General features: G+C 48.4%; 1 protein-coding gene across 1 annotated transcript in view; it reads left to right on the top strand.

Annotated features, from left to right (window-relative positions):
- The window catches only part of ANKFN1 (ankyrin repeat and fibronectin type III domain containing 1), an 87542-nt gene that overhangs the window by 32528 nt on the left and 32391 nt on the right, over window positions 1-22623 (top strand). The window contains exons 3-6 of the mRNA XM_038757320.1: window positions 25-226; window positions 3485-3695; window positions 10580-10774; window positions 12884-12997. Of these exons, the coding sequence (XP_038613248.1) occupies window positions 41-226; window positions 3485-3695; window positions 10580-10774; window positions 12884-12997 (706 nt within the window). The 5' untranslated portion in view covers window positions 25-40. The remainder of the gene's footprint in view (window positions 1-24; window positions 227-3484; window positions 3696-10579; window positions 10775-12883; window positions 12998-22623) is intronic.

Here is a 22623-nt window from a genome sequence, read left to right as displayed (position 1 = left end):
GCTTCATGTGGTCACCCCCACCAGGAACCACCCCGAGACAATGAGCCAACAGATCCAGGGTCTGCTGCCATCCCAGGCACGGAGAAACCACACCCTGTCTTCACCCAACGCCGCCAAGAGACTCTACAGGAACCTCTCCGAGAAGCTCAAGGGAAGCCACACCTCCTTCGATGAGGCCTACTTTCGGGCCAGGACGGAGAGGCTCAGTCTCAGAAAGACCTCCGTGGTGGGTACCGCTCTCCTGGGGCAGTAACCGCGGAGGGCGGCGGGGACACCGGGCCGTCTCTGCAGGGGGGTGGGTGTTGCGTTCATCGGTGAGCTGTCACTTAGGACATGATAGGTTCCTTCAAGCGGCGTCGCAAGCCCTTTTCCCAGAGGAACGACACTGTCAATGCGGGCGTTGGGTTGGATGCCCAGTTCCTTCTCATTTTGACCAGGATCATTTACCCCATCGATTACAGATAAATAACAGAACTATATGAATGGATGTATCTTGAATCTGAGCATTTCCATCCTGGGGTAGCTAGCTCTTCCACCATCAGAAGTAAAGTGGACACACCACCCTAATGATTATAATAATATGGTATTTGTTTAGCACACACTCTATGCCATGCACTGTACTAAGTGCTGGGGTAGATACACGATAATCATATCAGATAGAGTCCTTGGTCTATATGGAGTTCACAGTCTAAGGGGGTGGGAGAGCAGGTATCTTATCCCTTTCTTACAAATGAAGAAACCAAGGCCCAGAGAAATTAAATGACTTGCCCACTGTCACACAGTAGTTAAGTGGTAGAGCCAGGATTAGAAGTCAAGTCAAGATTTCCAGGCCCAAGCTCTGTCCACTATGCCTTGCTGCTTCCCCAAGTTGAAACTCCATTCCACTTCCCTCAGGCAGGAGCAAAATTTGCCTTGAGTTTTCTTCCACGGCGAAACCCAAGAAAGAGACTCAAAAACTGCTTTGGGCTTTGTAAACAGATTCCATGGAATAGACCATTCTCCCTCACTAGAAACTGCACGACACTAAGACAAAATGACAGCCCTTCAGGAGATTACTCTTCCATCTTTCCACTGTCCTCTTCCTTGAACCTGGAATTATCTAGTGTTTGTCCCCTTCTATGGACTGTAAGCTCCTTGATGACAGTGATCATGTCTCCTAATCCTACTGTACTCTCCCAACCCCATAGCACAATGCTCTGCACATAGTAGGCACTCAGATCATAACTATCAATTCCCCAAGAGGCCTAAATATCACCAAGAGTTAGACTGAGTTTCTCCTCTATAGTTGAGATGGGCATAGCATGGGATTTCCCGACTCACTCTGTTTCTGAGCGGCAGAGTCGCCTTGCTCAAAATACCTTCACTGTGGCTCATTTGTGACAGAACCTTCGGTGAGTTTCCAGTTTGGCGTCGGCCACCCGTCCCATATCATTCCATCCGGCAGACTGTCCTGGGGCAAGAGCGTCTGCGTTCCCGGGCACTTCCTTCCTGAGATCCTGGCTGTCAAAACGAGCGTTCGCATGATCTTTTTGTGTCTCCAAGCCCAGGTTGGGTCAGCTGGAGCCGATTCTGGGAGAGGGAGGAGGACTGAGTTTGAAATGAGGCTGCAAATGGGAGCTTCCTGTCAGTTCTTCATTTGGATTCTAAGGCCTGTTATTGCCGTATGAGCATGGCATGGAGCCTGCAGAACAACTCAGCTGGAGTTCCTTGGGGAGCACTAGCTATTTCCCTTGAATCATCCCACAGAATGTGTTGAGCACTGAAATGGGTGCCTATTTTGCATAAGGCACTGAACTGAGTGACTATTATATGGAGACACCACCTATTTTGTGCAGAGCTCTGTAGTGGGTTCCTAATAATAATAATGATAACTGTGGTATTTGTTAAGCACTGACTCGGTGCCATGCACCATCCTAAGGTCAGGGGTAGAGGCAAGGTAATGGGATTGGACACAATCCCTGTCCCGCAGTGGGCTCTCCTTCTGAATCCCCATTTTACAGACAATGGGACTAAGGCCCAGAGAAGTGAAATGACTTGCCCAAGGTCCCACAGCAGACAAGTGGCAGATCTGGGATTAGAACCCAGGTCCTTCTAAGTCCCAGGTCCTTGCTCTATTAGAGAAGCAGCGTGGCTCAGTGGAAAGAGCCCAGGCTTTGGAGTCGGAGGTCATGGGTTCAAACCCCGGTTCCTCCAATTATCAGCTGTGTGACTTTGGGCAAGTCACTTAACTTCTCTGGGCCTCAGTTACCTCATCTGTCAAATGGGGATGAAGACTGTGAGCCCCCCGTGGGACAACCTAATCATCTTATATCCTCATCAGTGCTTAGAACAGTGCTTTGTGCATAGTAAGTGCTGAATAAATGCCATTATTATTATTACTATTATCCACTAGGCCACACTGGTTCCTCCTATGTGCAGTGCATTGGACTGGCCACCTGCTGTGTGCAGAGTGCTGAACTGAGCTCCTGTCATGTGCAGAACACTGTACTAAATGCCTGGGAGAGTACACTAGATGCAGTGACACGCTCCCTGCTCACAACCAATCACTGAGTAAATCAAGGGTATTTATTGAATACTTTCTATGTGCAGAGCACTGCATTAAGTGCCTGGGAGTAAAATAGGTGCAGGTGACATAATCCCTGTCCACAGCCATTCAATCAATCAAGGGTATTTATTGAACATTTTCTGTATTCGGAGAGTTTTCATTTTTTCTGGTTTTTTAATGGTATTTGTTATGTGCTTACTCCTAGAGAAGCAGTGTGGTTTAGTGGATAAGAGCCTGGGCCTCAGAAGGACCTGGGTTCTAATCCCAGCCCCACCATGTTGGCTGTGTGACCTAGGACAAGTGATTTCACTTCCCTGGGCCTCAGTTACCTCATCCGTAAAATGGGGTATTGAGGCTGTGCATTCTGTGTGGGACAGGGACTGTGTCCAACCCAATTTGCTAGTATCCACCCCAGCGCTTAGTTCAGTGCCTGGCACACAGTGTTTAAGAAATACCATAACAATAATAATAATAATAATAAAAGTAATATTGCAAGCCCCATGTGGGACAGGGACTGTGTCCAACCAAATTAACTTCCAGTGCATGGAACAGGGTTTGGCACATAATAAGGGCTTAACAGGTACCATCATTATTATTATGTGCCAGATACTGTACTAAGCACTGGGGTAGATTCACTGTCATCCGGCTGTGGTACTCTCAGTCTTAATCCACATTTTACATATGAGGTAACTTAGGCACAAAGAAATTAAATAACTTGCCCAAGGTCACACAGCAGGCAAGGGGCAGAACCAGGATTAGAACCCAGGTCCTTCTGACTCCCAAGCCTGTGCTTTCTCCACTAGGCTCCGCTGCCTCTCTGTGATTTGATTAAAATAGGGCTTTGAAGATGGAGAGAGTGGTGTTCTGTGGATGGGAAGGAGTCCCAAGCCAGCTCCCTTCAAGGTCTTGGTTCACTGGTTTGTCTTTTTTCCCATTCAGAACTTCCAGGGCAATGAAGCAATGTTTGAGGCTGTGGAGCAGCAAGATTTGGACGCAGTGCAGGGCCTCCTGGACCACTACACAGTGGAAGAGCTGGACCTGAATACCCCGAACAGCGAGGGCCTGACCCCCCTGGACATCGCTATCATGACCAACAACGTGCCCATCGCCAAGACCCTGCTGCGGAACCAGGCCAGGGAGAGTCCTCAATGTGAGCAAAGCGGGATCTGGAAAGGGAGAGGAGGGAGAGGAGGGAGAGGAGGGAGAGGAGGGAGAGGCGGGAGAGGCGGGAGAGGAGGGAGAGAGAGTGTGCCTTCCCATAAGCGTGCATGTGTACCTATTCCTGTGAGAGTTAGTGTCTGTGTACCTGGAATCCAAACTCTCCCACCCGCGCTGTGGTCACCGAAATGGCCACTACCATGGTAGACCGCAACAATATCCTATCGATCTGAAGACATTGAATGTCATGCCGAGATAGTATCACCAAGGAGAGCCTTGTAGGCCAAAGAGGGAAGAATTACCTGATTGGATTTGGGAAGGGAAGCAGTGGAGAATACTGATGGGAGAGAGGGAGAGAGAGAAGGCCGGAGGGGTGGGAAAGAGATAGAGAGGGAGAGAGAGAGTGATGTCTTTTGGATTTGATGGTGTTGAAGTGTACCGGTGGGTATGTGTGTGACTCCAAAGGCCCTCGCCAGACTTTCAGCTCCGGCCATAGGGAGCACCCACAGAGACCATCCCCTGCCAGCCAGCCAGGTTTGCACTGCCCTGGGTCGGGACAGTCAGTGGCCACAAAGTCTGCCATCCACCTTTCTTCCGAAAGGGTGGGAGCCGGATAGGGAAATCTCCCCAGCGCACAGGCCACTACTCTCCCAATCCGAAACACCCCTCCCCAAGAAGGCTGGGAGTGAGAATCCCAAACGAGGTCGGCGTCTGGAAGAAAACAATCTCCCTCTCTGCCTCTGCCTCTCTCCGTCTGCCTCGCTCTGCAGCAGACATCCACCCTCAGACGAGAGCGTCTCGAGGAGAGGGAGGCCGCTGGGGCTGACAAGGGTCTGTAGAGAGACGGGTTTACAAGGGAGAAATAAAACCAAAAGGGCATTTTGCTGCTCTGAGATTTATTCAGCAATAATGTCGGGCCCGGCGAGGCAGCGAGGGAGGGAAGCAGTGGGTCTGAATTCTCTAAGTGCAGACTGAGTGGCATTCTGTGAGCAGAAACAAGGGTGCCATTCATCTGGGCCGGCCCCTGCCTCCCCGCCTCCCCGCAGTGGCCTGGAAGAAGCATTGGTTGTGTTTCACCTGGACGCCGTAAAGAGTTGTGCACTTCTCATGAAAAGAGCAAGAGCCCACCGGCCCGCCCGCCCTCCCCACCAGTGGACATTGAAACCGCCTGGGCCACCCGAGTCCTAGAAACGCCAATTAAACCAGAGCTGACGCTTGGGGGAGACGGGCCCCCGGCACGTAATAATAATAATAATAATAATTGTGGTGTGTATGTTAAGCACTTACTGTGTGCCAGACACTGTACTAAGTGCTGGAGAGGATACAAACAAATACGGTCAGGCATAATCCCTGTCCCACATGGGGCTCGGAGTCTCGATTCCCATTTTACAGATGAGGTAACTGAGGCACAGAGAAGTAAAGCGACTCGCACAAGGTTGCACAGCAGACAATTAGTGGACCTGGGATTAGAACCCATGACCTTCCTACTCCCAGGCCCATGCTCTATCCAGTATAAGCGCCTAACAAATACCATCATTATTTGGGAAGCAGCATGGTGTAGTGGATAGAGCCCCGGCTCCACCACTTGTCTGCTGTGTGGCCTTGGGTAAGTCACTTCACTTCTCTGTGCCTCAGTTACCTCATCTGGAAAAAGGGGATTACGACTGTGAGCCCCATGCAGGACAGGGATGGTGTCCTACCCGATTTGCTTGTTTCAGCCCAGCGCTTAGTACAGTGCCTGGCACATAGTAAGTGCTTAACAAATACCATAGTTATTATTATTATTACTATTGTCTGCCCCCAATCCTCCCCCACTCCTCCCTGGGCCCAATTGTACCATCCCTTCCGCAAAAACATCAAAGCACTGGGGCCCTGGGAGAGGCCATGATTTCCAACAGTGTACCTCGATGACGATGGGGCACCGGGGGGACGGAGCCCTGAGCCCTAATGATCAATCCTTCAATCCAGCGGGACCCCTTAGGCAACATTTCCCGTCACAATTGGAAAACTACAAGAGTCTGGAGACATGATTCCAGCCCTCAAGCACTGTACTGAGCACTTGAGAAAGGGCAGTAGACTGAGTGGACACAACCCCTGCCCTCAGGGAACTGACAGTCCGTTATGTCTCCACTCTGACAGTATAATCGCTTTTTCTTTTTTTCCTCTTTTAATGGTATTTATTAAGCGCTTACTACGTGTCAGGCGCTGTACCAAGCACTGGCGTAGATGCGAGCTAATCAGGTTGGACATAGTTCATGTTCCACGTGGGGCTCGGGGTCTTAATCCGCATTTTACACTTGAGGTAACTGAGACACAGAGAAATTAAATGCGTAGCCAAGGCCATTCAACAGACATGGCGGAGCCGGGATTAGAACCCATGCCCTTCTGATTCCCGGGCCCATGCTCTATCCAGTAGGCCATGCTGAAGTTTGAGGACCTGTGCCGCCACCTGCTTTAATAATAATATTTGTTAAGCGCTTACTATGTGCCAGGCACTCTACTAAGTGCTGGGATGGATACAAGCAAATTGGGCTGGACACGGTCCCTGCCCCACACGGGGCTCACAATCTCGATCCCCATTTTACAGATGAGGTATCTAGTCTATTTATTTTATTTTGTTAGTATGTTTGGTTTTGTTCTCTGTCTCCCCCCTTTTAGACTGTGAGCCCACTGTTGGGTAGGGACTGTCTCTATATGTTGCCAATTTGTACTTCCCAAGTGCTTAGTACAGTGCTCTGCACATAGTAAGTGCTCAATAAATACGATTGATGATGATGATGAGGTAACGGAGGAACAGAGAAGTTAAGCGACTTGCCCAAGGTCACACAGCAGAGAAGTGGTGGAGTCGATGACAAATCCAAAGTGCCCTGGACCCCGGTCATAACCCACGGCTGATTGAGAGCTACCAACTTCCTGGCCGACCAAGGGAGGGATGACTGGTGAAGGAGGGGTGAGCGGTGAAGGAGGGCCAGCCCCCAGAGCACACAAATCTCCTTCCTTGAGCAGTGGGGACAAAAAGAGAAGGAGGAGGGAGAAAGGAGCAGCACTGGGAGACCATGGGGGAGCAGGGGTCCCAGGACCATTGGAGGGGCAGGCCCCTGTGGGATCCACACCCTCCCCACAGAGGGCAGGGAAGAAGGGACAGTCACGGGGTGAGGACAGGAAGCGTCTAATTAGGGCACGCAACTCCTCAGTCTTGAACCTCATTGTCCTTAGAGAGGGAGTCAGGCCAGACTCCCACATTAACAACCGGGCTAGAAAAGCACAGCCAACACTGAGAGCTGTTTATAATTCATGCTATTAACAGTAATTAATACTCATAATAATGATAACAACAACAGTTATGAAGAGCTTCCTAAGGGTCAAGCACGGTGCTAAGTGTCACAGTTGACACGATCAGTCGGATCAGACAGAGTCCCCTCCCCGCACAGGACATTCTGCCAACATCGTCTTCATTCCACCCTCCTCCTAACTCCTCCGCGCCGAGAGAAAACGTGCTCCCTAAAACCACTCGCCAACCAAGAAGTGTTTTGCATTTCACGCTCCGAGACTTTCCAGGCTTTTCCTAAGCGACATCCGGGGCCTGATCCCGACTCATTAAGAACAAGGCAACCGGAGTTGGTGAGCCGTCCCCTCTCCACCCCCACCCCCCCAACTACCCACCTCCCCGGAACCGGGTCCTCAAGAAATCCGTTCATTCATCGAAGCCTCTTTATCTCCACTCACACAGTAACTGTGCGTCCTCTAAAGCCAACATTTCCCCGGCAGTTAATTAGCCGGTTGTGTATCTTACATCCAGCGCCGGCAAGCTGGCCCGGGGTGGCAGGAATTCTGGTGATAATTAAACACCACAATAGCACTAATTCTAGTCTAGGAACCGGAGAGAGTGAGAAACTCCGCACACGTGTGCATGCACACACATACACACACACTCTCCTTTCTCTCTCTCTCACAGACCCTCCATTGTGTGGCTGCAGGCGACACAAGGATGGTACCCCTGAAGAGAGAGCCCAGCAGGAATGAGGCGGAGACCCAGAGATGAGAATTCCCAGGCCTACTGGAAAAGGAAAGACACCCAGGGGCGCAGAGATGTGAGCGAGGACAGGAGAAGGCAGAAAAGAAAGGGGACAGCAGAAAAGTCAGTGGAACCAAAGACTGTCACAACTTCCCTACAATTTCAAGGACCACATGGCCTAGTGGAGAGACCACAGGACAGGGAGTCAGGAGAGCCGGCTTAGAGCCCCGGCTGCACCAGCGGACTACTGCTAGTGACCCTGGGCAAGTCATTTAACCACAACTGGATAACGGGGATGAGATAGACTGTAGACCCTTGCGGAACAGAGACTTTGTCCGATCCCACCGTTTTGTAGCTACCCCAGTGCTTATTATTATTATTAAGTGCCGTCGAGTCGTTGCCAATTCATAGCGACTCCTTGGATATAGTTTCTCCAGAAGGTCCTGTCCACTGCCATAATCCGCAACCTTTCTAATGGTTCTTCCATTACTGTTGTTATGGTCTCTATCCATGGTCTTTACCCCAGTGCTTAGCACAAAGGAAATGTTCCATCAATGCCATAACATTAAAGCTGGTACTAATGACTGCTGATTTCCCTATTGTCTGTGTTAATTGGTGTGGGATTTTTTTCCTCCAATTTCTCCTGGGATGAGTCTCTTCTCCCCAGAGTGAAATGCGGTTTTTAAGGAGGAGGCAAAGCTGACTTTGGAGATTTCAAATTGACCATCAGAAGTCAAGAGGAAATGCAAATTTAATTTTCATTCCATTAGAAAGACTTCATGGCCTCCCTTTAGGCTGTAAGCTTGTCTCTCTAAACGGTAAGCTCGTTGTGGGCAGGGAACGTGTCTACCATATCTGTTACACTGCACTCTCCCAAGCCCTAGATACAGTGCTCTGCCCACAGCAATCTCTCAAAAATATGATTTATTGAGTGATTCCACACCCATTTCAAGTGGATAAAGTGTTTCCCCTTCCATTTGCTCTAGAACCCGTAAATGAGGAGGAGCATGAGATAGCATTTTCCATAGGAAAATGCAGGCAACCTTCCAACCTGTAATAGTGATCTGAATGGACACTGGTGTGAAAAACAGTGTGGTCTACTGGAAAGAGCACGAGCCTGGAGACCTGGGTTCCAATTCTGCCTCCACCAATCACCTGCTGGGTGACAGAGGACAATTCAGTTAGCTTCTCTGGGCCTCAGTCTCCTCCTTTGTAAAATGGGGACTCAGTTTCCTGCTTTCCCTCCTACTTAGACTGTCAGTCCCTGTGTGATTCAGGCACTATGTCTGACCTGGCTGTTTCGGTATAACCCAGCGCTTAGCATGGTTACTTGGCCCGGAGTAGGAATTTAACAAAATACCACCGTGATTATTATTAGGGTGAAAAGTTTCTGGGACTTAGGAGAGTGAGACCCAGAGAGACTGAAACTGCGCCAGCGAAAAAAACAAAATTGGAATAAAGCCCTAGCCCAGCCAGGGGAACAGAATAGCTCGGGACCTGGGGGTGGGGCAGATAGGTGTGGGTGAGGCTATTTTCAGAGTCTCCATATCAGAACTTTTATCAATGCTTCCGTCACGGACTTGTCAGGTGCAAACACACAATGTATAATAATAAGCCCACGCTGAAAACGGTTGGTAATAATGACAATTCCTCCTCACCCCACACCGTTTTCTACATAATTTGGGGAGGACGGGGAGAATGAAGGGGGCAGTTACTGGGTCGATTAATCAACTTGAAAACCCTGACACCTAGTCAGACGCCCAACCTGAGTCTAAAAATATGCGAATGGATACGAATTTGTTTTAAACTGTCAATGGCTATATTTAGTTCATTCCCAGCAAGGCTATAATGAGACTGTGTTTGAGGGCGTCAGTCCTAGCAGACGATGCCATTAATTTGAAGTTAGTTAAATTAACAACATTTAGGACTGACTTGTCGATCTCACCGAGCCAGGAAATTGCACCTTGAGGCAACTAATATTGCCAATTTTTCCACTGGCGTGCTCGTGTGTATGTTGTGCATGCAGGCGAACGAGCATGCGTATGTGAGGGCGAGGGAGAGAGTGGGTCTGTGTGCACGCGGCTGGCTTTTTTTCTTCTCTCCAGAACCACACATTTGTCCACCTTTATTGCTTTTCTATGTCCACAGCACTTATATTATCATTTATTCTGCCTCCGTTAGCCTCCCCAGGAGACTTAGCGCAGTGGGGCTGCCCAGTGAAAGAGTTTTTTAGCCTGATATTTATTTGTTTATTTTTCTGTCATGGCTCATGAGTGAGGCTTTTAAAAAAAAGTGTGACAGTGTTTCGAGGGCATGATTGACTGCTGCAGCAACATTCGTTAACTGTGACAAATCTTCGGGAAAACACAGTTCGGAGTGTTCTAAACAGCAGTTAAAAAAAAAAATAAAAAGACTCAGCTAATTTTTCATTGACCTCATCTGTAAATAAATCCAGTCTGATGGTGAGCAGGGGCAATCATAAATTAGTATTCATTTCCTGTAATTAATGCAAACATGCCTATGAACACAGGGAATATGAATATATAACCACCTCATTTCCATTTCAAAATACGCCTAACCAATTTCCACTTGGGTTGTCTTCATTTTTTCTCGCCGCCGCCACCGAAATAATGGGATGGCCCTTTTTTCAGCCGACGGGATGGTTGTTTTAGACCTGGAGGGTCTAAGTGGCCACTTGGGGAAGGATCAGACCGCTCCTGAGACCAAGTTTCTATGCGAATGACTCGCTTTCTTCGCTATCCGAAGGAGCGTTTCCTTAATCTCCCTCCCAGATGATTTGTGTCCTCCCCCCTGCCTTCCCCCTCGTTGCCCAAGTGGTCACCGCGTCCTTCTTCCCACAGTTGTGAGCCTGGAGAGCAGGTCGCTGCTCCTCAGCACGCTGGTGCAAGAAACCGAGCGGAGAGTGGCCGAGCTGGCCTCGCAGGTGGAGCACAAGGGCTCGGGCCCAGACGGGGCTGGAAAGGAGAAGCAGCTGAAAGCCTGGGAGTGGAGATACCGACTGTACAAGCGCATGCAAGTGGGCTATGAACACGCCAGTAAGTGCAATAGCAATGCAAACTATGATATTCATTAAATCCTTCCTATTTGCCAGGCTTTGTACTAAGCGCTGGGGTGGATATAAGCAAATCGGGTTGGACCAAGTCCCTGTCCCATGTGAGGCTCACAGTCTCAATCCCCATTCTACAGATGAGATAACTGAGGCGCAGAGAAGTCAAGTGACCTGTCCTAGTTCACACAGCAGATAAGTGGCGGAGCCGGAATTAGCACTCGTGACCTCCTGAACTTCCAGGCCCACACTCTATCTGCTATGCCAGGCTCCTTCTCCATCCCATAGCCCACTGGCACTGGAGTGTGCCTCCATGCAATGCGTTTAGATTCAAAGCCCAGGGGAAGGAAAATCTGGAATTTCTAGACTGTGAGCCTGCTGTTGGGTAGGGACCGTCTCTATATGTTGCCAACTTGTACTTCCCAAGCGCTTAGTACAGTGCTCTGCACACAGTAAACACTCAATAAATACGATTGAATGAATGCAATGGGGTCGGACCATGTCCTCGGGGGCCCTGAGGAGACTTCTAAGAGGCCTCCGTTCATAGGAAGTCCCCCATTGTGAACTCCCTAGAGTTCCCCCCTAGACTGTCAGCTCCTTGAAGGCAGGAAGTGTGCCTAACAACTCTACTGTACTCGCCCAAGGGCTTAGTACAGTGCTCCCCTCACAGTTCTGTTGTCTTGAAACCGATTAAGGGTGTCAACCAGGGTAGAGCAGGAAGCCCTGAAGGATCAGGTCAGAATCTCCTTCAAAATGTAGGACTCAGTTTTACCTTCCAATCAATCAATCAATCAATCATATTTATTGAGCATTTACTGTGTGCAGAGCACTGTACTAAGAGCTTGGGAAGTACAAGTTGGCAACATATAGAGATGGTCCCTAGCCAACAGTGGGCTCACAGTCTAGAAGGGGGAGTGGGCACAGGTCTGACTAGCATTTTCAATCCTGAATCCCTACACTAGGGTTGCAAAAGCATTACATCTAGGTTAGAAAAGAGGCTTAGCCAACGGGCTTTGCCCGTTCCCTCTGGCCATATGTGTGCGTAAACACTACTCCTCTCTATTCCTGAAATAATAATAAAAATAGTTGTGGCATTTATTCATCCTCTGCTATGTGCCAGACACTGTGACAGATATGAGATAATCAAGTCAGAATCCGGTCCCTCTCCCACGGGGCTCATGGTCTTCATAGGACGGAGAACAAGTATTGAATCCCCATTTAACAGATGAGAAAACCGAAGAACAAATTAGTCAGGTGACTTGGCCAAAGTCACACAGCAGGAAAGTGGCAGAGCCAGGATCAGAACCCAGATCCTCTGACTCCTAAACTCATGCTCTTTCCACTAGGCCATGTTGCTTCTGTAAGAGAGTCTGAGAGGGAGATAGAGCAGGTATTACATCCCCACTTTACAGATGAGGATACTGAGGCCAAGGTAAGTCAAAAGACTTGCCCGAGGTCACACAGCAGGCCAGTGACAGAGACAGGTTTGTGGCACTAAAAGCAAAGGGATATTTTAGATTGTGCCCTCCAAGCCAAGAATGAGTCACCCAATCTTTAGGGATGATCTGAAGTGGCCCCTTGTCCCTTGGAGACACACCCCAGAAGCAGCATGGCTCAGTGGAAAAAGCCCGGGCTTTGGAGTCAGAGGCCATGTGTTCAAATTCCGGCTCCGCCAATTGTCAGCTGTGTGACTCTGGGCAAGTCACTTAACTTCTCTGTGCCTCAGTTACCTCATCTGGAAAATGGAGATTAAGACTGTGAGCCCCCCATGGGACAACTTGATCACCTTGTAACCTACCCAGACCTTAGAACAGTGCTTTGCACATAGTAAGCACTTAGTAAATGCCATCATTATTATCCCGAGCATCAGCACGGACCCCATTTCTCGCATTCCCACCTCTCCCCAGTTTCCCTTCCTCCAGCCACCTGGGGAGACCCCAATCCTCATCGTCAACTGAGTCTTTAAACGGAAGCTTGCTGCGTGGTGGCCAGTGGGGAGGATTGGCGGGCGGTCAGGGTGCGCTATGAAGAGTTTGGGAGCGTCAGTTCCGCGAGGGTGAGCCTGGCTGAAATCCTCTTGTTTCCTCTCCCATCCCAGGAGCCCCTGAGGCCCCGACCTGCGTCTGCCTCACGGTGACTGGAAGCACATCGCTCACCGTCACCTTCCAGGAGCCGCTTAGTGTCAACGCAGCCGTGGTGACCAAATACAGAGGTACCAATTGCCGACAATCTTCTTCAGTCGCCCTTAAGGAGGCTGGAGCTCTCGGGAAGGGCGGGGTCCAGGACACCGTCTATTCTGTCCTGGTTTTTTTCCGGCCGATAGGCTCTTCTTTTGTGTGTGAGATACAAGGTTGTCAGGTTGGACACAACCCTAGTCCCACGTGGGACTCAGTCTTAATCCCTAATTTACAGATGAGGTAACTGAGGCACAGAGAAGGGAAGCAACTTGCCCAAGGTCACACAATAGACAAGTGGCAGAGCTGGGATTAGAACCCAGCTCCTTCCGACTCCCAGGCGCATGCTTTATCCATGGGGCCATGCTGTTTCCCTAACACTTTCACCCTTCCACTACTAAGGGTTTTTCAGCTTTGAAATATTTTCAACCATCCTTGGTGGTAGGATGAAATACAACGCCAACATTGTTGGCTGGGGAGGGAGAGTTGACTAAGACTCCTCAATTTTTTTTTTTTCCAATGGTATTTGTTAAGTGCTTTCTATGTGCCAGGCACTATTCTAAGCAGTGAGGTAGATACAAGGTAATTCATTCATTCAATCGTATTTATTGAGCGCTTACTGTGTGCAGAGCACTGTACTAAGCACTTGGGAAGTACAAGTTGGCAACATATAGATATGGTTCCTACCCAGGTAATCAGATTGGATACAGTTCATGTCCCACATGGGGCTCAGTCTTAATTCCCATTTCACAAATGATGCAACTGAGGCCCAGAGAAGTGAAGTGACTTGCTCAAGCTCACACAACAAACAAGTGGAAGAACCAGGATTAGAACCCAGGTCCTCTAACTCCCAGGCTCATGCTTTAACAACTAGGCCACACTACTTTCCATCAGGTCTGGACTCCCCCGAGACCTTTCCCCAAGCCCAGGAAAATAGGCCCCCTTTCTCCCTGCCCAAAAAGCCAGTTAGCCCAACTCTCCCAGCCGACCCATCCCTCAGGGAGCACCCTGAAAGATTCAGTCAGGAATATGGGATGAAGGGATTCTCACCTCCATTTCACAGATGGAAAAACTGAGGCTAGTAACTGAAATGGTATTTATTGAGCATCCACAAAGGGCAGTGTCCTGAGCAATGGAAAAAGTACAGCAGAAGCACAAGATATCCCCTGCCCTCTGAGAGCTTCTGCTCTAGAATGTTGTTTTTCGGGGCTGGTGGCGGCGGGGTGGGGGGGTAATGGTATTTGTTAAGCATTTACTATGTGCCAGGCACCATACTGGGATTGATAACAACTAATCAGGTTGGACACAATCCACGCCCCACATGAGGCTCACAGCCTTAATCTCCATTTTTACAGATGAGGTAACAGAGGCAAGAGAAGTTAAATGACTTTTCCTGGGTCAAAGCACACAAGTGGCAGAGTTGGGATTACAGCCTAGGTCTCTCTGATTCCCAGGCCATTTCTCTATCCACTTGTCCACTCTGCTCCTCTTTTCCCAGACAACATGTGAAAGTTCATCTAGTCCGACTGTTTCTTGGTGTTGTCCATTACAGGCAGTTTTTTTTTTAAATTTGTTAACAGCTTACTATGCATCCTAGCAGTAGTAATAGTAGTACCATTTATTGAGCACCTACTTGGGGCAGTTCACTGTTCTAGACACTGGGAAGTACAGAATAACAAAATGACATATTCCCGGCTCATAGGGAGCTTAAACTTCAAGAGGAGAGCCAGATGTAAGCTATTTACAATAGAGTCCAAAGAAATAAATTGAATATTCACATATAAAGGAGAGGAGTATAGCTTTCTCCTGCTTCTCCTTCTCTCTCTGGAATTTCCTGGGAGCTGTGGGGCAGGGGCCTGGGGACTAGTTGGTTCATATCCAATCCCCCTGCCATCCACCTCCGCCCACGCTTCTCCTCCTTTGTGTTTTCCCACGACCGCTGCCACCCCTCTCGCTGCCACTTCCCGTGGGGGACCCCCATCCTGGCAGGCGGCTCCCGTTTCCATTCCGGACCACGAGGCCAGCCTGCCGCCTCAGCGCTGACCTCTGACCCGGGCTCGATGGGGGAGACCCAGGCCTGAGGCAAGACGTTGGAAGGAGAGGGCCCGGTCTGGCCCGTGAGGGGCTTGCGGCAATTAATTAGGCATTAGGAATAGAATTGTCTCTTGCATTATGGAGTGCATTTCCTTGCATTAATTTACAAGGCCATAAATCGGGCCCTTACCCTGGCCACTCACAGAGCTATTAAAAACAGATGACAGGAGGCACCGGACCTCCGAGGAGACCCCTCGGCTCCGAGACGGAGGCACGATTTGCTCCTGGCTTGAGGAAGGCAGCGCTGTGGCACCAGAATTAGACGAGTTCTTTTCTCCATTTCCTGAAAACAGACAGCGGCCCACCAGTCCTCAGAAATAGGCAGCGGGTCCCCAGGCAGGGGACAAGGAAACCTCCAGTGGACCAGTTTGGGATTTGAGCCAACATTCTGGCCTCCGGGGAGTCCCCTACCACTTCTCCACCAGCCTCCCTTTGGCTTGGGGGGGTCTTCTGAATCCCAGGACTCCGGGATCGTGCCACGCGGAACCTCCGACCCCGGAGCGGGTCGGGAGGTTCAAGCGCAACCACAGATTCCCCAACAAATCACCTCTGACTCTCCACTCTGACGGACATTCTCCAGCAGAATTACTGGCTCTGATAGCTCTATCAGAAAACATTTCTGTCTCTGTCTTTCCCATTAGAGGAAACTCCCCGAGGATGAGGAACAAGGCTCTAGCTTCTCCCAAGCACTTCCTAATAATAATGAATAAAATAATAATAATGGTGGGATTTGTTGAGTGCTTACTATTTGCCAAGCTCTGGGTAAAATACAAGGTAATCAGATAGGACCGAGCCCTTTTCCCAAAGGGGGTTCACAATCTGAGTTGGAAGGTGAATAGGAATTTAATCCCCCTTTTAGAGAGGAGGAAACTGAAGCCCAAAGAGGGACAGTGACTTGCCCAAGATTACGAAACAAGCCAGCAGCAGACGGGGATTAGAACCCCGGATCAGTCAGAGGTATTTATTGTGCATCTTCTGTGTGCACAGCACTATGTTTTGACTCCCTCTAGGCCACACCACCACAGCATGAACCAAAAGCTTCTTAACTCTACTATGTTAATCAATCGATTGTAATTACAGAGAACTTACTATGTGTAGAGCACCGTGCTAAGCGCTTGGGAGAGTACAACAGAGTTGGTAGACACACTCCCTACCTACAAGGGGACTCACCATCACCCTCTAGACTGTAAGCTCGTTGTGCGTATGCAATGTGCCTGTTATATTGTTGTGCTGTACTCTCCCAAGCACTCAGTATAGTGCTCTGCACACAGTAAGTGCTCAGATGATTGATTGATTGATAGAGGGGGAGACAGACATTAAAATAAATGATAGATATGGACATAAGTGCTGTGGGGCTGAGGGTGGGGTGTGCTCAGCGCTTAGAACAGTGCTTTGCACATAGTAAGCATCTAATAAATACCATTTTAAAAAAAACGAGAATACAAACCCAAGTGCAGTGGTGACACAGAAGGGAGAGGAAGTAGCGTTACTAGCAGCGTAGCTCAGTGGAAAGAGCACGGGCTTTGGAGTCAGAGATCATGAGTTCGAATCCCGGCTCCACCAATTGCCAGCTGTGTGACTTTGGGCGAGTCGTTTACCTTCTCTGTGCCTCAGTTACCTCATCTGTAAAATGTGGATGAAGACTGTGAGCTCCACTTGGGACAAACTGATAACCTTGTAACCTCCCCAGCGCTTAGAACAGTGCTTTGCACATAGTAAGCACTTAATAAATGCCATCATTATTATTATTATTATTACTAGAGAAGGGAAAGTGACACGGTTAACCATACACAGCTTCTCCCTCCTCCCCCAGGACACATTCTGAATGGTTTTCAACCATCCATACCATCAGGGAGTGTTTCTTTGTGAACAGTCCCAATCTTGGGCTACCATTTAAATCCATTTCCTCTGGTTCTGTACTCTTTAGCCCGCTTTAATTAGCCGGGGAGGGTGGGCGGAAGGTGGGGGACGATATACGCAATTTGATCTGGGTGCCTGGGGACGTCAGATGAGGAAACGTGATGCAGGTAATAGATAAACCTCATCATCCTGACCCTCCGCTCTGGAGGACTGGAAATAGGTGAGTCTGCAGAGATGGGTCACGGGAATTCAACTTGCTTCTGGCTGCTGTTGTCCTTGCAATCCTGCCTGCCGCTTGTTTTCCTAAACTTTGTTCAGGGTGAATCCAGATGTCTTAACTCATAATAACGGGAGGGGGTCAGGAGAGGAGCAGCAAGGAATACAATCATAATAATAATAATAATGGCTTGGCTTTACAGGGAACTGCTTTTTCAAAGGATGGCCTAGTGCCTATGGGAGTCGGAAAGATCTGGGTTCTAATCCTGGCTCCTCCACTTGTCTGCTGCGTAACTTGGGCAAGTCACTTGAAGCCTTTCCCTGTGCCTCAGTTACCTCATCTGTAAAATGGAGATTAAGGCTCTGAGCCCCATGTGGGATATGAACTGTGTCCAACCTTTCTTGTGTCTCCCCCAGTGCTTAGAACAATGCCAGGCACACAGAAATATCAATGTCCGTCTCCCCCTCTAGACTGTAAGCTCACTGTGGGCAGGGAATGTGTCTGCTATATTGTGTGGGAGTCTCCCAAGCGACTACGATAGTGCCCTGCACATAGTAAGAACTCAATAAATACAACTGATTGACTGATAGTAAGTGCTTAACAAATACCATAAAACACAAAACCGTAAAACACAAACGTCATTTTCTCACTTGCTCCTCACAACATCCCTACTTTCAGGTGAGGAAATCGAGGCCCTGAGAGGTTAAGTGACTTTTCCAAGCTCACCCGGCAGGCCAGTAATGGAGCTGGGACTGGACTCCCAGCTAGACTCCCAGAGACATGTTCATTCCACCAGGACTCATGAAGCTTAAAGCAGAGGCTACAGCACACTGAGAGACTGCAAGCCAGAAGAGGAAAGATAGAAAAAAGCTGAGAGGAATAAAAAAAAAAATACCTCCAGAGTTGCCGGAAGAATGGACCCTGATCCTACTGGCTTTTTCCTAACCAAATCCACAGTAAAAATGGGATGAGCAGAACTGAGAACAGTGGGGAAGAGAGAAAAAATCAGCCTCCTAACAGAGGTCTCATTAGATCTGGGTCTGTCACACAAAGTGGAGATAGGAACAGGGGGGAGAATAATACCTGTGTTTTTCATAAAGTGCTTTCTATTTGCCAAGCACTGCACTAAGCAGAGGGGGTAGATACAAGATGATGAGGCCAGAAAGAGTCCCATCCCACATGGGGCTCACAGTCTAAGAGGGAGGGAGAACTAATGAGGAAATCGAGCAGTATAAGAATGACATGACTTGCCCAAGGTGACACAGCAGACAACTAGCAGAACTGGATTCAGAACCCAGGTCCTATGACTCCCAAGCCTGTGCTGTTTCTACTAGGGTGGAGACAGAGACAGAGGAAAAGAGGATGGTGGGGGGGAGACAGAGACAGATTCAGATAGGCAGAGACAGAGAGACAGAAAGAAACAAGACACTTGAAAGCACAGAGAAAGAGAATAGTGATAAATCCTGAAGTTTTGTACCGAATTGTTCCCCCTTTATACCAACAGGTCAGATTGTCCCTTGCTGGGCCAGACTAGTGGATTTTAATCTTCTAGAAAGAAATTTTAGGGAGCTGATGTTGCACCCAGGACAGACCCCCTCAAGGACCCAATGATCCCCCAGAGAACTCTCCCTCATCTCTCTTCTGTTTGCTCAGAGCACTCATCAAGGAAGCCAGGTGTTTCATTTTATTGGGAGGGAACTCCAGAACTCCCAGATGTTCCGTGTTTTAGGTGAAACATATAACACAAAATGCAGGTAATTCCTACAGCAATTTCTGAGTGAAAAATGCACGCATTATCCAATATCCTGATGGAATGAAAGGAGAACGTGGCAAGGCATAGTAGAAAGAGCCGAGTATGGGAGTCAGGGCCCTTGAGTTCTCTTTCATGCTCCAACATTTCCACCTGCTGTCTGCCCTTGGATGATCACTTAACTTCTTTGGAGCTCAGTTTCCCTATCTGTAAAATGGAGATATCGTTTCCTGCTCTTCCTCCCCATTGATCTGTGGGCCCCATGTAGGTGAGGGTTTGTGTCCTCTAGACTGTAAACTCATTGTGGGCAGAGAATGTGTTTTTTATATTGTACTCTCCCAAGCACTTACTACAATGATCTTCTTACATTAAGTGCTCAATAAATATGATCGACTAACTGACCAACTTACCTACCTTGAATCTGCCCCAGTACTCAATATAGCGTGTGGTACATAATAATTACTTAACAAAAACCACCATTAGTATTTTTCAGGAACCTCAACCAAGAGGCATTTAACTTGTCTTTCAGCATTTCTGAAGAGAGGCAAAAATGAAAAAGCCCCTTTGTTATTCCAATTTAGTTCTGTGGGATTCACCTGTGCGCACCTGATAATAATAATAATGATAATAATGGCATGATCTCCATGACCACCTAACTAGCTGTTTGTGGTTGTCTGGAGTTTTTCTCCTCAAACAAAAAAAAAGTGTGTTTATCATCATCATCATCATCAATCGTATTTATTGAGCGCTTACTATGTGCAGAGCACTGTACTAAGCGCTTGGGAAGTACAAATTGGCAACATAGAGAGACAGTCCCTACCCAACATTGGGCTCACAGTCTCTATGACATATTCAGACATCTCACTGGTAATAAGTGGGGTCTTATATTCATTAGTGAGATTTTTATTTGTCCCCTTACCCCCCAAAAAAATTTAACCAGTGAGTTATATTTCAGTAACTAAAGAGAAGGGCAGTTTGATTCCTGGATTTTTCTCTCTGGTGTGTAACTCCATTCCTCAGAGTGCATGCTTTCATCAGCACAAGGCATTTTTCCTCCCTTAATACTTATGCACATATTTATACACCCTCACTAACCTGTGTCCATAGCTCCTTTCTCTTCTTCCTCCTATCTGTAACTCATTTGAGAGCATGTCTCCCCAACTAGATCATAAACTTGAGGGCAGGAATCATGTCTACTGACTCACTGTATTGTCCTTTCCCAAGCGCTTAATACAGTTCTCTGTACACAGTAAACCATAAGCTCCTGGAAGGCAGGGATCTAACTACTAATTCTGTATCCTTCCGGGACAATGCTTCCTTACAGTAGAAACTCAGTAGTTACCATTAATTGGTGCAGCCTGCTAAAAAAACCCTCCCTGTGGGTCCCACCCCACCCCACCCCACCCCCATTACGCACTTACTAGGCGGTCTCTGGACTGCATTAAGCCCTCCCCATGACCGGTTCCCCATATTATTATTAATGTTATTCATGGTATTCGTTAAGTGCTTATTATGTGCCAGGCACTGTTCTATGCTCTGGGGTTGATATACAATAATCAGGTTGGACACAGTCCCTGTCCCACATGGGGCTCACAGTCTAAATGGGGAGGAGAAATACGTTCTCAACCTCTATTTTACAGTTGAGGAAACTGAGGCCCAGAGAAGTGAAGTGATATCCCCAAAGTCACAAAGCAGACAAATGGCAAACCGGGATTAGAACCCAGTTCTTTCTGACGCCCAAGCCCGTGTTCAATCCACTAGGCCACGCTGCTTTTAACGAGGAACGTTTTTCAATGGCCGGGGCTCCCCGTTCCCAGATCTCACCATCACCATAACGGGAATTTCTAGACATTTTAGTGTGTGACCAAAGACCCAGGCGAGGAGGCGGGGAGGCAGGAAGAAACCGTCTGGGCAGGGACAGACAGTCAGGCCAGTGACCTAATGGCGTCCATTGATAAAATGCAGAAAACGCAGGTTTACAATGGAAAAAGTGACAGACCGTCAGAGGAGTGGAATTGTGAGCAAGAGGGCTTAATTACCAGACGTGCAAAGAATGCCACAGGGCTTTATAGTTTGGGGAACTTCTAGCAGTCGGGGGTGGGGGAGAGGAGTGTGTGGCGAGGGGGGAGACTCACTGCAGGACCCTCAATAAAGTTGCTGGTTTATACAGCTCCAACTCCACTGCAGTCCCGATAATTTGCCTGGATAGAGTAGTCACAAATGCTGGAATTCCTCCCTCCCTGCAGTTTCCCGGATCATGAATCAAATCAATCAATCAATCATATTTATTGAGCACCTACTGTGTACAGAGCTCTGTACTATCATCATCTTGTGGAAATACTGCTCAGGGTCTGCAGCCACCTCGGACACTTTGGTGTTAACTTGAAACACAACCTTGGCCCTAGGTGTATCGATGTGTACTAAATTGTGCATTCAGTGATTTCTTCTGATTCCGCTATTATTAAACATTGCTATGTCCGCCTACCCCATTAGAGTGGAAATTCCTTGCGGGCAGGGAACATGTTCATTCATTCATTCATTCAATTGCATTTCTGGAGCGCTTACTGTGTGCAGAGCACTGTACTAAGCGCTTGGCAAGTACAAGTTGGCGACATATAGAGATGGTCCCTACCCAACAACGGGCTCACAGTCTAGAAGGGGGGGACAGACATTGTGTATTGCCCAATTATTCTTCACCAAGCACTTAGCACAGGGCTTTGCACCCAGTAAATATCATTCATGGCTACTATTGTCTGTGTTCAGGCAGCGCACTCTGTGTACAAACTGATAGCTCTTTTGGGAGAAGGGGTTTTCTCCATGTGCCGGATTTTATTTTCAATACTTTGGGATTTGGAAAAGAAAGAGAAAGTCCTTTCAAGTCCCCCCCAAACTTTTTTTCCACTTTATTTAAATCATTGTTTTTCTAGGGAAATTTAATTTGAAAAAAAAAATGTTTTTCTAATTAGAAGGAAAGCTGTGCTATGCAAACAATAAAGATTCTTGTGTGAAAGCAGTGCATTCCCTGCTTCGAGGACTACCAGGGGAATCAAATAAAAAAAATGAAAAAGAGCTCGCGTTTGCTCCAGGCCCGTGCCTTGCCAGAGTCAGACAGGACACCCCGCGTCAAAGTTTTGGCTTTCTACCCACAAATTCTGAGCGAGTTCAGACGCCAGCACTCCCTCATCTCTCAAAATTGCCCTATTTGATCTCTCTCTCTCTGAGTTTTTTTTTTTTCCCCGACTTGTGCTCCTCTCTCCCGTCTCTCCGGCTCCTATTATGTTTGGTCTGGAGAGTCAGAGAGAGGCACCAGTGGTAGTGGAGGGAAGTGGGGAGGGGTAGGGTTCATGATTCTCTCCCAGAGCGCTGAGGGGCCACTGGAGCCCTCACAGTGGCTAACACTTGTGCGCAGGAGGGGCCAGGGGATGCCACCCTTAGGCCCAGCATACAGCTGTGCTGATGTGCAGATTTAATACCCTCCTGACTCTTGAGAGGAAGCAAAGATTGGGACGAGGGAACTGGTGGGAGTTTTGGGCTCCTGGCGTCTAGATCCTCCCCACCACTGACCGTGTGGCCTCTGACAACCTAGCTGAGTCTCCAGTAGAAATAAAGACTCCTAACCATTGGCTTCAGGGCGCTTCATTAGCTCTCTCCCCCAGTCTCAACCTCACTCCTCTCCCATTACTCTCCAGCTCACACTCTTCTTACCTTTCAAGTTAACCTTCTCACTTTACCACATTCTTGAC

The sequence above is a fragment of the Tachyglossus aculeatus genome, chromosome 15 (genome assembly GCF_015852505.1).
Source record: "Tachyglossus aculeatus isolate mTacAcu1 chromosome 15, mTacAcu1.pri, whole genome shotgun sequence".
Taxonomy (NCBI): Eukaryota; Metazoa; Chordata; class Mammalia; order Monotremata; family Tachyglossidae; genus Tachyglossus; species Tachyglossus aculeatus.
The sequence above is the reverse complement of the archived record's forward strand: the minus strand, read 5'-3'. Positions and strand labels throughout refer to the sequence as shown.